Here is a 15,119-nt window from a genome sequence, read left to right as displayed (position 1 = left end):
CGCTTTGCAGATGTCACTGGGACTTTTGTGGGGAACATGTGTTTTTGGCCCTGGGGTGAGATGGGGGAGGAATCTGGAAAGAAGGCATGAAAGATTTCATACAATGGTGATGGGTATTGTGAAATGGTAGCCGTGGTAACCCGGAAAAACCTTTTTGATGGAAATGCGAGCACAGTATTCAGGAGAATCCCATTGTTGTACGAGCCAGACTGTGTCATTCATTGTTTTATAGTTAGGCACTTAATGGCCTATGGCCTTGCTGGACGTCACCAAGTTGTCAGCAAGTGATGCCAAACAGACTGATAAACCACGGACCTCCTTTCACCTCTTATTATGGCGCAAGAGGGGCGGACTGACGTAAGAGTCCCAGACCTGGCATAGAAGCCAAGCCATCCCTGGCAGCTTTAGTGATCAAGAGCACCTGTATTGTAGCAATAAAGAATGGGCATTGATGGAAGAGGGTAGGACACTGATCCACTATTCTTCCAGTGATGGTGTATTTTGAAAGTTTCATGTTTAGGGCCTTTTCTGGTCTTTTTTCCCTTTCATCACCATGCCAATGCTTGGAGAAAGTGGAAAATGAAAGGGTAAGTTCACCTTTGTAACACGTTACACCCATATTCAGGGTGTAACATGTAACATGTTACAGACTGACCAGCTCCTGATCCCCCATTCTGCAAAAAACGTGGCCGTGCAGTGTTTTGTAAATGGGAAAACTACAAAAAGCAAAGGCTGTCGGCTTGTAGTTCTCAGTGAGCTTACACAGACAGTCTGCAAGGTCGTGGCATTACACCCACAATCTGCCGATCGTGGGTGCAGTGCTTTACAGGTCCATTACAAAGAAATAAACCGCATATTTTTTTATCACATGCACTTATTTATTAATTTTTTGTAAATCAAATCCAGGGACATGGGAGGCAGGGGAGAGGCCGAGTCCTGCTGTCTGTGTCAATGGACGCACCAGTGGGACTCGTGAGGGCGCCCGCATAAAGGGGAGCAGCTGGGGCACCCCAGAAAAGGAGGATCGAGGCTGCACTGTGCAAAACCCTTGCACAGAGCAGGTAAGTATGACATGTTTGTTATTTAAAAAAACAAAAAAAACCAGACCCTTTACAACCACTTTAATATTTGCTTATACTGGAGTTCAGTTTTAAATAATTTATTTTACATGATAGCTTTAAGGTCTGTAGTTCATAAAATCGCTATAGTTGACTCCAAACTCTTCTTCTACAGCTGGTAGTAAAACCAGGGAACGTTTGCTCGAAATTTCGCGCAAACATTTGAACGCTGTTAAAGTCTATGGGACCCGAACGTGAAAAACCAAAAGTGCGAATTTTAAAGGCTAATATGCAAGTTATTGTCCTAAAAAGTGTTTGGGTACCCGGGTCCTGCCCCAGGGGACATGCATCAATGCAAAAAAAAAAGTTTTAAAAACGGCCGTTTTTTCAGGAGCAGTGATTATAATAATGCTTAAAGTGAAAAAATAAAAGTGAAATATTCCTTTTAAATATTGTACCTGGGGGGGTGACTATAGTATGCCTGTAAAGTGGCATGTGTTTCACGTGTTTAGAACAGTTCCTGCACAAAATGACATTTCTAAAGGAATAAAAGCTATTCAAAACTACTTGCGGCTGTAATGTAATGTCGGGTCCCGGCAATATGGATGAAATTGATGAAATTATTAAGAAAAAAGGCTTGGGTACCCCCCCCCCAGCCCATTACCAGACCCTTTGGGTCTTGTATGGATATTAAGGGGAACCCCGCACTCAAATTAAAAAAAGAAAAGGCGTGGGGCCCCCAGGCCCTATATCAGGGGTCTCAAACTGGCGGCCCTCCAGCTGTTGCAAAACTACAAGTCCCATCATGCCTCTTCCTGTGGGAGTCATGCTTGTAACTGTGAGCCTTGCAATGCCTCATGGGACTTGTAGTTTTGCAACAGCTGGAGGGCCACCAGTTTGAGACCCCTGCCCTATATACTCTGAACAGCAGTATACAGGCGGTCCAAACAAGACAGGGACTGTAGGTTTGTTCTTAAGTTGAATCTGTTTGTAATTTGGAACAGGTACATTTTATGTAAGTGTAGCTCCAGCCAAAAAATCAATTTTTAAGCTTTTTGGATAACATAGGGAAGGGTTATCACCCCGTAACATTTGTTTTGCTGTCTGTGCCCCTCACTTTCTGTCCCAAAAGTGAGATTTCACCTCACTTTCTGTCCCAATGACAATTGGATTTAGAAAATTTGGGGTTATTAGGGAAACAAAGATTGGTGATAAAGCATCAGTGGAGACACCCTTTTCCCATTATTAAGTCTTACAGGAGAGAATTTCCCTTCCTAGGGGTAGATTTTCTCTTACTTCCCGTTGTCCCCCTCCGTTTTGTAAGTAGGAGTCGTTTGTAAGTGAGATGTTTGAAAGTAGGGGACCGCCTGTATATACTATATGGCCTGCCTTATGTACTCTGCAGAAAATTTGGCCTCAGGTGTTGGTGGTACCAGAACACTGTAAGCCCTCACAATTACTCTTGGGCACTGGAATGGGCTCTGCTGTGAAATATTATATCAAGAATTGTAATTACATGCCCCTGTTGAACAGGGGCAGAAAAATTGGGCGTTTGGTGGTGTGGTGGTGGTGCCACAACACTGTACGCTCTCACAGTTACTCTTGGTGGGTGCAGGAACAGGCCCTGCTGTGAAATATTAGATCAAAAATTGTAATTACATACCCCTGTTAAACAGGGGCAGACAAATTTGGGTCTTAGGCAGTGGTGGTGGTTGTGCCACAACACTGTAACCCCTCACAGATTCTGTTGTTGAGCGCAGAAGCGAGCCCTGCTGTGAAATATTAGAGCAAATATTGTAATTACATCCCACTGTTAAACAAGGGCAGAAAAATTGGGCCTTAGGCGGTGGTGGTGGCACAACACTGTAAAGCCTCACAGATACTCTTGTTGAGCGCAGGAACGGGCCCTGCTGTGAAATATTAGAGCAAATATTGTAATTACATGCCCCTGTTAAACAGGGGCAGAAAAATTGGGCCTTAGGCACTAGTAGTGGTGCCCTGAAATGAAAATGTTCTTAGAAGCTATCAACATGAACATTGAGGAGGAATAGGCTAGTCACTCAGCATAACAGGATAGTCACTCAGCATAGGCATTCTTCAAGGGATCTCACATTCGTTGAAAAATTAATCGGTTACATCAGCATCAAGTGCTTGGTAGTTGGTGATCCAAGACTGATTCATTTTTATGAAGGTGAGCCGATCAACTGAGTCTGTGGAGAGGCACACTCTGTGATCGATTACAAAGCCTCCAGCAGCACTGAATGTGCGTTCAGAAAGAATGCTGGATGCATGACAAGCCAGTAGCTCAATTGCATATTGTGCAAGCTCTGGCCAGTGATCCATCCTCAAGACTCAGTAACCCAGTGGATTTTCGGTTGGAAAGGTCTCCAAGTCTGATCTTGCCCCTAGGTATTCCTGCACCATGTAAATCAGATGCTGGTGATGGTTGCTGGAGCCAATCAGACCTTGGGGCTGCGGACTAAAGAATTTTCTGAACGCATCGGTCAGATGGCCACCTTCTCCACCGCTGCCAGCAGAGTTATCCAGTGTGCCGTGAAAGAAAGGTAATGTCCCTGTATATGCCTGCTGGACCACGAGTCAGCGGTAATATGCACCTTACCGCTGACCGCCCTGTCCAACGAGGCCAAGACATTGCCTTCCACATGCTGGTAGAGAGCCAGAATGGCCTTCCGTGAAAAGAAATGGCGTTTGGGAACCTGCCACTGAGGTACCGCACATTCCACAAATTCACGAAAGGGGGCAGAGTCTAACAGCTGAAAAGGCACCAGTTGGAGTGCTAGCAATTTAGCCAAGCTAGCATTCAGCCGCTGAGCATGAGGATGGCTGGGACCGAATTTCTTTCGACAGTTTAGCAACTGAGGTAGGGAAATTTGCCTGCTACAATCGGATGTTGGTGTAGCGATAGCAGATTGCACGCAAGTACTTGGCACACCTAACTCTACACCTTCATTCCTCTCAGTGCAGGTTTCTGAGAGGACTGAAGGTATAGTGAGGTTGGAGATCTCAGCTGATGAGGAGCAAGGAGAGGTCCGCCTTGTTCTTTGTTGTGGGTCTTTTAAGTACTGTTGCCAATGGACTGCATGGGAAGTCGACATATGTCTGGTCAAGCATGTGGTGCCCAAGCGGCTGCTGTTGTGGCCACGCTTTATACGCTTCAGACATATGTTGCAAACAGCAATGGACACTTATCAAAAAAGGCCCTCACCAAAGAACTTTTCAAAATACGCAGGGAGTCAGCAGCCCCCTGCACATGCGGAGCTCTGCGGTGTGTTGCAGTCGGGTGGCTGCCCTTAAGCTGGCCCCTGGAGGGCATCCTGCCTCATTGGAGATGTGCCTCCTCCTCCTCTCTTCTATCAGGCACCCACGTAGAGTCAGTGACCTCATCATCAGTATGCTGCAGCTGGGGGAACATGACTGCCAGTTTCTTGTCCTTCTTGGGCACCCCCTCTCTCTCTGGGCTCACGTTACTGCCTTCCTCAACCTGGGTACCATCATTGGAGCCTTCAAAACACTGCTCATCCTCTTGCAGCATGTACCTAACACTGTGGTCGAACAGTTCGGGGGACTCCTCCGTGCATGATGGTGGCGCTAGGGAAGGAGTGACTGATGACATTGAGCCGATGGAATAGGCCGCTTTGGCAGCTGCATTGGCAGGCAAAATACTCTGAGCTTGGGTGACAGAGGATTTGGACAGCTTAGTTATCCACTCTACCAACTCTTCTGCGTGTTGTGGATCAACACGGCCAGCTGCCGAAAAAAAGGACAAGCGTGCCCCACGGCCACATGCTGAGTATGCACCATGTCCACAACCAGCACTGTTCGCTGTAGACACAGAGCCTGCTTTTAGTGGCCTGTAAGCGTCTGCCTTTCCTTGGTGGCCTTCCAGACATGCTGTAAAATGTTATTAGCAAAACACTGCCTGAAGTTTACTAGAAAAAGTACACCAGGAATGGCCTGCAGTCAGATATAGGCTTGGCTAGACTGGAATGCAGTGCATATATATATATGTAGGAGACTGTATATATATTTTATGCACTGCAGCTCACTGAATCACCTGCCAGCTAGAAGTATATTAGAAACCGTACACCAGGAACGGCCTGCAGTGAGATATAGCTAAACTGGATACAGTGTGTGTGTGTGTGTGTGTGTGTGTATATATGTATATGTATGTATGTATATATATATATATATATATATATATATATATATATATATATATATATATATATATATATACCTGGATGTGTGTGTGTGCTCTCTTTACTGACGGCGCTGTGATTGGCCAAAGCATGCGGGTCATAGTGCATGCTTGGCCAATCATCAGACAACAATGGGTCTTGCTGTCTGACGGGGTGTGACGCGCCGCTCGTTTTTGGCGCGAATGTCCCATAATGTTCGTATTTCGACGAACGATCGAACAGCCAACGTTCTAGTCGAACTCATGTTCGACCCGAACATGAAGCTCATCCCTATTCTAAAGTAATATAAATTGATAAAGGTGAAAAATGGACTTTAATGTCACAAGAAAACTCAAATTGTGTTAAAAATATATGAATACTTTATTGAATATACAAAAACTTGTTAAACATTCTCACTCGCTATTTTCCTAAGCATATAACAATCTCATTTGCTGGAAAACACCATCAACACCTAGTAGGAAATGAAATCCACAAGGTAACTCAAGCCACTGGTTGTATGGGAGACCCATCCCTATTGTATTACTACCCATGGGAAACCATTTGTAGGGTGATGATGTCCAGTTCGGGGTTCAGCTCGACATGTTTTGTGCTAGCCATCTTCTAAAGTAGATGAATCACATGACAAAATAATCACAAAATCACAATTAAAAACTAATTACCAAATGTCCTGTTATTTATACTCAAAGAAAAATTATCTGAAACCCCTGCAGCATTTGTGAGCATGCCAGTATTACAGTGTTTAATGTTTGTGGGATTAATCGTTCAATCGATCTTGCAGTATGAGTCACGAGAATCCTGGTATCTGTATTTGTCATCAGGCTTTCTGCGTATTTTTTCAAACTGGGTCAAAGGAAGGAAGTTGTGGGTTGAGCACTGCAAACAGTGACTCTAGTTCATGTAGTGCATCAGAAAAAAATATTGTAACCATCACTCTGGTGTGACCATGAGGGAAATTGCTCAAAATTATTACCTATTATATGTTTTTGAGATAGAGCTTAACTCCACTCACTTTGTGCCATTAGTTAAGCATTTAGAGAAATGTGTTGATGCTAGCAAAGGAAAGAGAGCAGCGCCATCTGAGTGCAGCATATCAAGTATTTTAATGGCAACAAAAGAATATACACACTCGCAGTGCAGTGTTGACACTGAACTCCTGGGAAAGCCAAAACTACCCTTGAAGTGGCCCCCCCCCCAATTGCAAGTGTTGAATGCTCTTTTTTTTTGTTCAAGGTACCATTTAAAAAGCAGGTTTACCTACTTTATCCCTCACCTACCTGGCAGATGGTTCTTTCATCTTCCCGCTGACACTCTGAGTAAGTGGTGGACCTTCAACGTCCTTTCTTACAGTGTGAAACTGCTGGTCCTGCATTGTGATGATGTCAGAGTGCAACCAGCAGAATGCTGAGGAGTAGTGGCGGTATGACTGTATGTATATAAAGATATCACTACAGTTAGGGTACTTTTAATGCTGTAGCATACAATACAGAGACATTTTGACAATTGTGCACTTCCAACATTATGGCAACAGTTTGGTAAAGACCCTTTTCTCTTCCAGCATGGCTGTGCACCTGCAGAGAAAGTCAAGTCCATAAAGCCATGGTTTGATGAGTCTGGTGTAGAGGAAATTGATTGCCTTACTCAGAAGCCTGACCTTAACTCTTGGACTTAATTAGAATATCGATTGATAGCCAGATCTTCTCACCAACATCTGTACCTGACCTCTAAAATGCATCAAATTTGCTGAATGGACATTTTCAGGCACACTCCAAATTCTTGTAGGGAATTCTTTCAAAAAACAGTGGAAGCTGTTATAGCCACAGATAGGGGGCTAACTCCATATTGATGTCCATGATTTAGGAACGGGATGCTCAACAAGCTCATATGAGTGTGATGGTTGGGTGCACAGATGTTTGGCCAAATAGCATATATCAGGGTTTCTCAACCAGGGTTCCATGGAACCCTAGGGCTCCTCCAGAAGTTTCTAGGGATTCCTTGAGCAATTTTGGCCTCTCAGATGAGTTCCCACTAACCCCAATGATCTTTTTAGCTATCTGTAAGGGCGTAATTTTTCCCAATGACCCCAAGTGTAAGGAGCTTTCTTTCCACTGACCATCACACTAATGTATGGGTTGTAGATATAGTCATTTTTAGCAAGGGGTTCCCTGAGACTGAAAAGTTATTTCAAGGGTTCCCCTGTGTTGACAAGGTTGAGATTGGCTGGTTTATATTCTCATTTTCATATATGTTACAGTGGTTCATATTTAGAGTATTTTGTTTTTAATGCTTTTTTTCTGCATGTGGAGCCATACATTTGTTTCTAATTTCTGATAAAATGTTTGCTTTTTATTTTTAGTGGCAGTGCCTACCATGTATGAATCTACGCTCTTTCCTCCTGAGCCTACAAGCCCTGGACCGTACTATGGTGAGTGCTCAGATGCCTACTACCAGGTGGACCGCTGGCAGAGACTTCGCACGGCAGTTAGGAAACTGGAGTTCTGGGAAAGTTTCAGCGCTGAAGCCATTGGAAGTGGATTTTTCTCCAAAGTTTATAAAGTAAGAGGACTGACCTTTGAATATAGGAAATATCCAATACTTGATCTTGCTCTTTAAGATCTCTCTCCCCTCATATAAGCTCTCTCATCTCTTTTGCACTATCACTACTGTTTGTTAAAGTGTATATATATTTGTTTTTTTATATATATATAAGCTAAGTTAGTTTTTTTTTTTTTTTTTTTTTGTGGTTGTAAACCCTAGGACAAAAAAAAACCTGCAAGACAAAGGCATAATGAGCTAGTATGCATAGCATACTAGCTCATTATGAATTACCTGAGATCGAAGCCCCTGCAGCCGTCCTCGTATACCACTCTGGCGGCCGACATCGCTCTTGGGTATCACGGGCTTCGGCGCTGAGATTGGCCGAAACTGCGATGACTTTCACTCCCGCGCATGCCGGTAACGGCACACTCACTGAAGTAACGGCGCATGCCATTGCTTCAGTTTGGTTCAGTGCGCATGTGCCGATGACGTCGGCACATGCAAATACAGGGGATATCTCCTAAACCGTTCAGGTTTAGGAGATGACCAGGGTATCTACAGGTAAGCGTTATTATAGGCTTACCTGTAGCAAAAAGTGTGCTGTAAGGGTTTACAACCACTTTAAGTTTATGTGTTTAACTCGCAAATAGACTACAGTATTCCCTTGACAACTTCATCTTCCTTTCTTCCCAAAAGGACTGTACCATCTTTGTTTAGGCATCATCTAGGGTCAGCTATAAAAGCTCTGTAGGTGTCATTTGTATAAATCATGGTGTCGGCTTGCTAGCCTTTTATGCTCTCCTTATATGCAACTCTGCTCCAAAGACGCTCATGTACTTTTTAAAGCGACATGACACTTAGGTGTGAACAGGCACCATTAAATATAATGGGAATCTTGATGTTGAGCATAGAACATTTTGGGAAACGTGCTTCAAGCATCTTACACAGCTCATCCTCTGCACCTTAAGACTTGCTATTGCTATTAAGTTACACAGTACAATCTTGGTAATCACTTGGTTGCTGCCAAACCTGCTGCTGATGAGATCTGTGCTTATAATCACACTGGAAGAAATACTGTTAAAGGTCCAGTTCGCTTCTAGTCCCTTCACGTTGTTTGTTTAAGATCTGAATGGGGGGAGTTGTATTTAGACCCCCAAAATGCATTGGGTACTCTTTGGAAATCCCCCTGACTTTTAATTTAAAAAAAAAATGTTATAGCTAGACACCTTAGCAGTTGTGGCGATTTCAGTTTCCATTTTTGGTAGCAATTACTAGAGGAGAAGAGACTAAGGAAATGCTTTCTGCTGCCTGCAGCAGACCAATGACCAGATTATTTTAGATTACTGTGCTCATCCTTCGTAAAGTCCTTACCTGGGGCTCAGGTTTGACTTTTTAATGATTATATGGTGCAAATTTTAGAACAAATTATATTGTCTTTGTATAATGTAACATGTTAAGGATATTTTTATGCATGCTTGTAGAAGTTACTGAAAGGCCCCTTTAAATCTCCACACTAGGGGTTAATCCTCTGCATTGTGTAAAATGGCTGTTTTCTCTGATCCTCTCCTCCTTCCACTGTTCTAAATCCATCTGCTGATAGAGCAGAGCCTTGGGGACAAGCTGCACATGCTCCGTTTGGTGTGTATTGCTAGAGCGTGTTTTTTTTCTTGGGAGAGTGCATGTGATCAGCACAGGGCCAATCAGCACTGTCCAGACAGAGGGTCAGGGGTCCTGCAGCCTGATAGGACAGTCAGTGTGGAGTGAAAACTCTTACAAGCTTTAACCAGACATTGATAGAAGTCGCAAGACTGCTTTAAGTGCTGATGAAAAAAGGTATTCAACAGTTTATATTTACTAAAATAATTGCATTTCCATGTTTCTGTGTACTGTGGATATATAGTGAATGCAGGGTCCTGGGTTTAGTAACACTTTAACTGCAGTGTAGTCTGCAGGGAGGTCACCTCTTGTGGCTGTGTGGTTATGGTCAGTGATATAATAAACTTGTTTAGTATTGTCATTTTTTTCACTTTTTTAGACCATTCCACTAACACTTTTGAAGAAATACAAAACCAAATGTCTGACTCCCAAAAAAAGCCTGGAGTTAAATATTAATAATAATGAGCCTTACCTTTCAATATTACCAGACCCTTTGACATCTTGTCATTTTAAAATCTTCTTGCCAAGTAAAACAATGGAACGCCCAACGTGCAAATTACAAGGCGGCTTTTGGAAAAATTTCCATTTCAATCAGTTAATCTGTTTACAGTAAAATGTCACCGGGTCTTCCATGGCGTACTAAAGCGGCTCAAGGACAGCGACGTTAATGAGGACAGACTGTCTGAACTCGCTCTCAGGGAGATTGTCCTTTCCTTTGTACTTTCAGCCTCTTTTCCTGACGATAAGGTGCTTTGTTCTGACCTGTGAAGGGTTAACCGACCCAATGCAACTGCTGCTTAAATATTAATTGGTATGTTGTCATGAAAGAGCAGCTTCGTATTGTGTTCTTCACTGGAGAATGGGGGGGGGGGGGAGAGTCAATGGCAGTAATCTAAACCGTTTGTAGTTGTTATGGTTGTATAATGGGTAATGGGTCACTGGGTCTGTTAAACCCATAAGATGACCATCTAGTGCCTATTAACCTATGCCTCCTATAAGGTAGAGCCTTCTCTTCCCTGGTGATCTCTCCCAGTGTGTGGTGGATACCTCCAAAAGGGGTCTACTTTAAAGGAGAGACATGCAGGTTGCCATTGCAGACCATTCCAGAAAATGATAGTTGCCTTCAGTACTTTTGCAAGAGCACATTGAAGTAAAAATCTAAACATACAGTAAGTGCAATGTTAAATGAAATTTATTATTATTATTTTATATATATTTTTTTTTCATGTTAAAGCGGAGGTCCGCCCAAAAAAATAATTAAAAGCCAGCAGCTACATGCAGCTGCTGGCTTTTAATAATGGATCACTTACCTGTCCTGGAGTCCAGCGATGTCGGCACCGCAGCTGATGTTTCCATCAGCTGTTGGGTGCTGCCACTGCCATTGCGGGTAAGGGAACCTGAGAGTGTAGCCTTATGGCTTCTTGCCGGGAACCCTACTGCGCATGCGCAAGGCTCTGCTCCTTTCTTCTACTGGCCCAGCGACAGGGGGAGGAGGAGGGAGCCCAGTAGTGACATCATGGGCTGCGGCGCGGACAAAGACAGGTATCCTGGAGGGGGAGAGGAAACAAATGAGCGGAAGTTGCACTTTTGGGTGGAACTCCACTTTAAGTCCACCCATGCTCAAAAATGTGTCGGTGAAACTGACGCACATACGTGGCCTCAATGAAGTGGGCCTTTTTCCGTGGGGCTGCATATGTGTTCCTGTAGTAAAAAAACTAGATCAGGGTTTGATCCACTGCAGATCAGTGTCAGGATTCGGGTCAGGGTCTGAGTTTTTAGGTAGGATAAAAATAAAGCAATTTCGCACTATTGTTTCTAAGCCTTACTATGGCTATAAACCACAAATAATCACAACAATCGACAGGAGTAGGAGAATTTATTTTGGGTTATTGTTTGGTGGTGGACTATGGTAATTACAGGAAATATAAATGCAATTTTTTTTTTTACTATTTTGGCCATTTTTCATTTGATAATAAAAAACAAAGTTAGGAGATAGCCATACATCTTTACCACCAAACGAAAGCCTAGTTTGTCCTGGTATAGTTCACCTAGATACACTGAGTAGTTGCAATGATATGTTTTACAGACACATGCCAAAGTTGCAAAACTGGTTTCAAGCATTAGGATTTGTTTGGACCTTTACCTTAAGGGGATAAGTAAGTATTTCTGGCTGCACGTTTGTTTTTTGTTCCCTGTTGTATGTAACCTGTAGAAATGAATTATGATGGTAATGGCCTCGGGAGGCATTCAGCAGCAACAAGTGTTTAAACTTCACTCATGCTTCATTCATTCTTCCTTTTAATGTGTAGACAAATATTTAAAGCAAAAGGTGAAGGAAAATTTTAGAATTTCCCTTTTGTATGTTTATTAAAATTATGCTTGAAGTTTGTCAAGCCAAAATTTTTATTTTTTTGGTTTTGGATAGAGTGGGGAAGGATCAGAACTCATGTTAGGTTTTTTTTACTGCTATCTGGGGCTTGATTAGAGAGATTCATCCCAACTTGCTGTCCTGACATTTTCCCAGACAGGAAGTGAGGGGAACGCTTCCCTTCCTGACATTTTCCCAGACAGGAAGTGAGGGAAATGCTTCCTGTCCTGACATTTTCCCAGACAGGAAGTGAGGGAAATGCTTCCTGTCCTGACATTTTCCCAGACAGGAAGTGAGGGGAACACTTCCCTTCCTGACATTTTTCCAGACATTTTCAAAATCAAAAAGTCCAAATAAAACAGCACACAGAGAGAGAGCAAGTGTTGACGCTTTTCACGCCAACAGCCGCTTAATCGTAGATTATACACTGAGGCTCCGTCATTTTAAATAATCAATTACCACAAATTTATACAGCACTACATATACAAATCAATTCCATAAACTCTGTTTGAATTCACAACTGTTTGTATTTAGTGGCCGTGCTAACAGTTTCCATTCTTAAAAACAAAAGTGCTCAGTGCTCTGCAACTTTTCTTCCAACAATCACAATTAATGCTGTCTTTGCTCCACACTCTGCGTGATCCTCTACCTTCATACCAGAGAACTCATCAGATTTCCATGGCTCCAAGCATCCAGTGGGCCATTAAATGCTTTTGTCCCCCAGGGATTACACCACCCAGGGTCGCCTCCACCTGTCCATTAAAATCACTTAAATAACTACTCACATCATGGGATGCAAATGCCCCGCACACAGGTATTAACAGCGTGTTCTCTCTTGGGACACCGATATTTCCTGTGCGAGCTCAGCTCTCAAATACCGACCTCACATTTCCGGGTGTACCACTTCACTTGCGGGAGTACTGTGCAGGATGATGTCGCCCCCCTGTAACTCCGCCCCAAAGTGTTTTGTCCTGATGTTCTTGGGAGCAGTAGACACCCATTGGCATTAAATGTGTCATTACTTACTCTCTATGTGCTGTGTTTTGGACTTTTTGATGTTTTGACTTTGCAATAAACTTCGTATTTTATTGGCATCGTTGGGCAATCATCCACCTTCTATTTTTGATATTCCTGTCTTGTCAAACTGGTTCCAGCAGGACAGAAAGTGGGGGTAAATCTCTCAAATGGAGCGCTAAAAACCTAGGAGTTCTGATCCTTTCCAACCCTATAAAATTTTTTGTCTTGGCATACATTTTAAATGTTGGTGAAATACCTCATTCTATCTTTAAATCACATACCCCTCAACCATTCTGATTTCCACGGGACTTGTACATCATGAATTGGGGGGAGGGGGGGGGCAGTTTGTCATTTTTGCCCTGGGCGCTGGATGACTTTGTCCTGGCACTGGGTCCTGCAGACTCACCACATGTCCTAGGTGCCCACTACATGGCACCAGGTGCTGGAATGCTTCTGGTATCAGACCTCCAACCAGCATGACATCAGGCCAGGGTGGCCCTTGACCAAGCTGTATTGCTTAAACTGCAGCAGAAAAAAGTGTGGTCCGACCAGGTTGTGTTGCCTAATAGAAATGTCTGGATCTCTAAACCAATTTACAGTTTTTTTTAAAGCCCCTTCACCCTTCTATATCAGAGACAATCATTTTAGTCCATATGTGTCTTCATTGAACAATCTTATGTTCTCTGATCTTGTTAAAGTTCTCTTTGCTGCTTTTCAATGCTAGGACTATAGCAACTGGCAAGGCCTGGGTAGACCTGTGTTCTTGCTGTGGTGAAGTGTTGTCTGCTTTCTTGTCTTCTCTTCACTAAATAACAAGTCCTTCCTGTTGTATGAGTCAGGGATAAGCGTGCCTGGTGTGTGCTGGCTGCGTTGCTGGAGGCATATGGACGCAGTCTCCCACTTCATTGGCACTGAGTCTGTCGCTGCTAAGATAATGATGTCTGACAGGAGCAGACTTGGGAACTTGCAAGCTTTAGCTGTGACCATTGCACACAATCATGTGTTATCTATTGAGACCAGTCATGATGTAGATGATGCTGGGCAGATACACAAGTGATGGTCCTGATCTTAAGCATCTGTTCCAATTCCCGAAGAGGTTTCTAGGGACTGATATCGATCTTTGGATCTTGTAGGCACATTACCTTTGGCACTCAAAACTAATCCCTATTATGTAAATAAGCTGATATGAGATGACAGCATTTCTGCGAATCATGATGATGGTGGTTTGGGGGGGGGGGGGGTGTAAGATGCAGCAATATAATTTGCTGGTGGTGGGTTTGAGCTTATTAAGTCTACTTGTTATTGAAAGTAGCTTTACATTAATTAAATGTTTCCATATATAGCCAGCATTGGGCTTACAAAGAAAGAGATAACCGTAAAGTGCAACCACAACAGATTGCACAAAGTAACAAGGTTCTTAAAACATTAAAGCTGAACTTCAGATAAATGGCTAAATGCACAGTTGACATGTGTATGGGAGCTGCTTTAGCTGCCCAAAGGTTTGTATCTCTGTCCACTTTTGAGATTTACACTTCCTTGCTAGACAGCACAGCCAGCTTGACGACCTGACTGTTCTGTGCTGTAGTTAAGTGATATGACCTTGTCACTTCCCTGCCTAAAGCCTGATGTTAATCCTTAAAGGAGCAGAAGCAGACTGATGAGTCATCACTCTGATCTCTCCTGCTATCAGTATGCCGTTTCATGTCAGCACATGTGCATACAGCACAACTGGTTGGCCCCTAGTGCTGCCTCTCTCTCCGAATCTGAAAGCACCTGTGTAGGTTATTACAGGAGGCTGATACCAAGGCAAATTAAATTTTACTTATCAAATGCACAACTGAATTAACAAAAGCTGTGTATGTCACCTGCATGGTAGGGTGATAGGATGGCAGGGTATAGATTTTCTGGCCTACCCTGAAGTCGGAGTTGGAAATGTGTGGTCATTAGTTCCCTTCCTCCTTGACTTTGAGGTGGTGGTGGTGGTGGTGGGGGGTGGTCTCTCTCCTGTAGAGGACCTCACCTAGCACTTGGCTTTGGCTTACCATGAGGAGTGGGTTCCACTGAGCCTTTTGTCTAGGTGAATCCACGTGTGCCTTTCCCCTGTCAGGAGTCTTTAACTGCGGGGTGAATGAATGAATGAATGATTTGTTAAGCGCAGCAAATGCGAACTGAATCGCCTCAAGGCGCTGAGATACATTCTCTGTTGTCAGCTTGTTAGAAGAGGAAGGTCTTTAGCTTTTTCCTGAAGGCCTGGTGGTTTTCTTC

General features: G+C 43.4%; 1 protein-coding gene across 2 annotated transcripts in view; it reads left to right on the top strand.

Annotated features, from left to right (window-relative positions):
- Positions 1-15,119, top strand: part of LOC141108367 (dual specificity testis-specific protein kinase 2-like) — a 120,478-nt gene that overhangs the window by 46,628 nt on the left and 58,731 nt on the right. For both annotated transcript variants that reach the window (XM_073599926.1, XM_073599927.1), the window contains exon 2: positions 7,632-7,831. In XM_073599926.1, coding sequence (XP_073456027.1) covers positions 7,632-7,831 — 200 coding nt within the window. The remainder of the gene's footprint in view (positions 1-7,631; positions 7,832-15,119) is intronic.

The sequence above is a fragment of the Aquarana catesbeiana genome, linkage group LG09, assembly GCF_042186555.1.
Source record: "Aquarana catesbeiana isolate 2022-GZ linkage group LG09, ASM4218655v1, whole genome shotgun sequence".
Lineage (NCBI taxonomy): Eukaryota > Metazoa > Chordata > Amphibia > Anura > Ranidae > Aquarana > Aquarana catesbeiana.
Note: the sequence above shows the minus strand (reverse complement) of the source record. Positions and strands in the feature narration are given on the sequence as shown.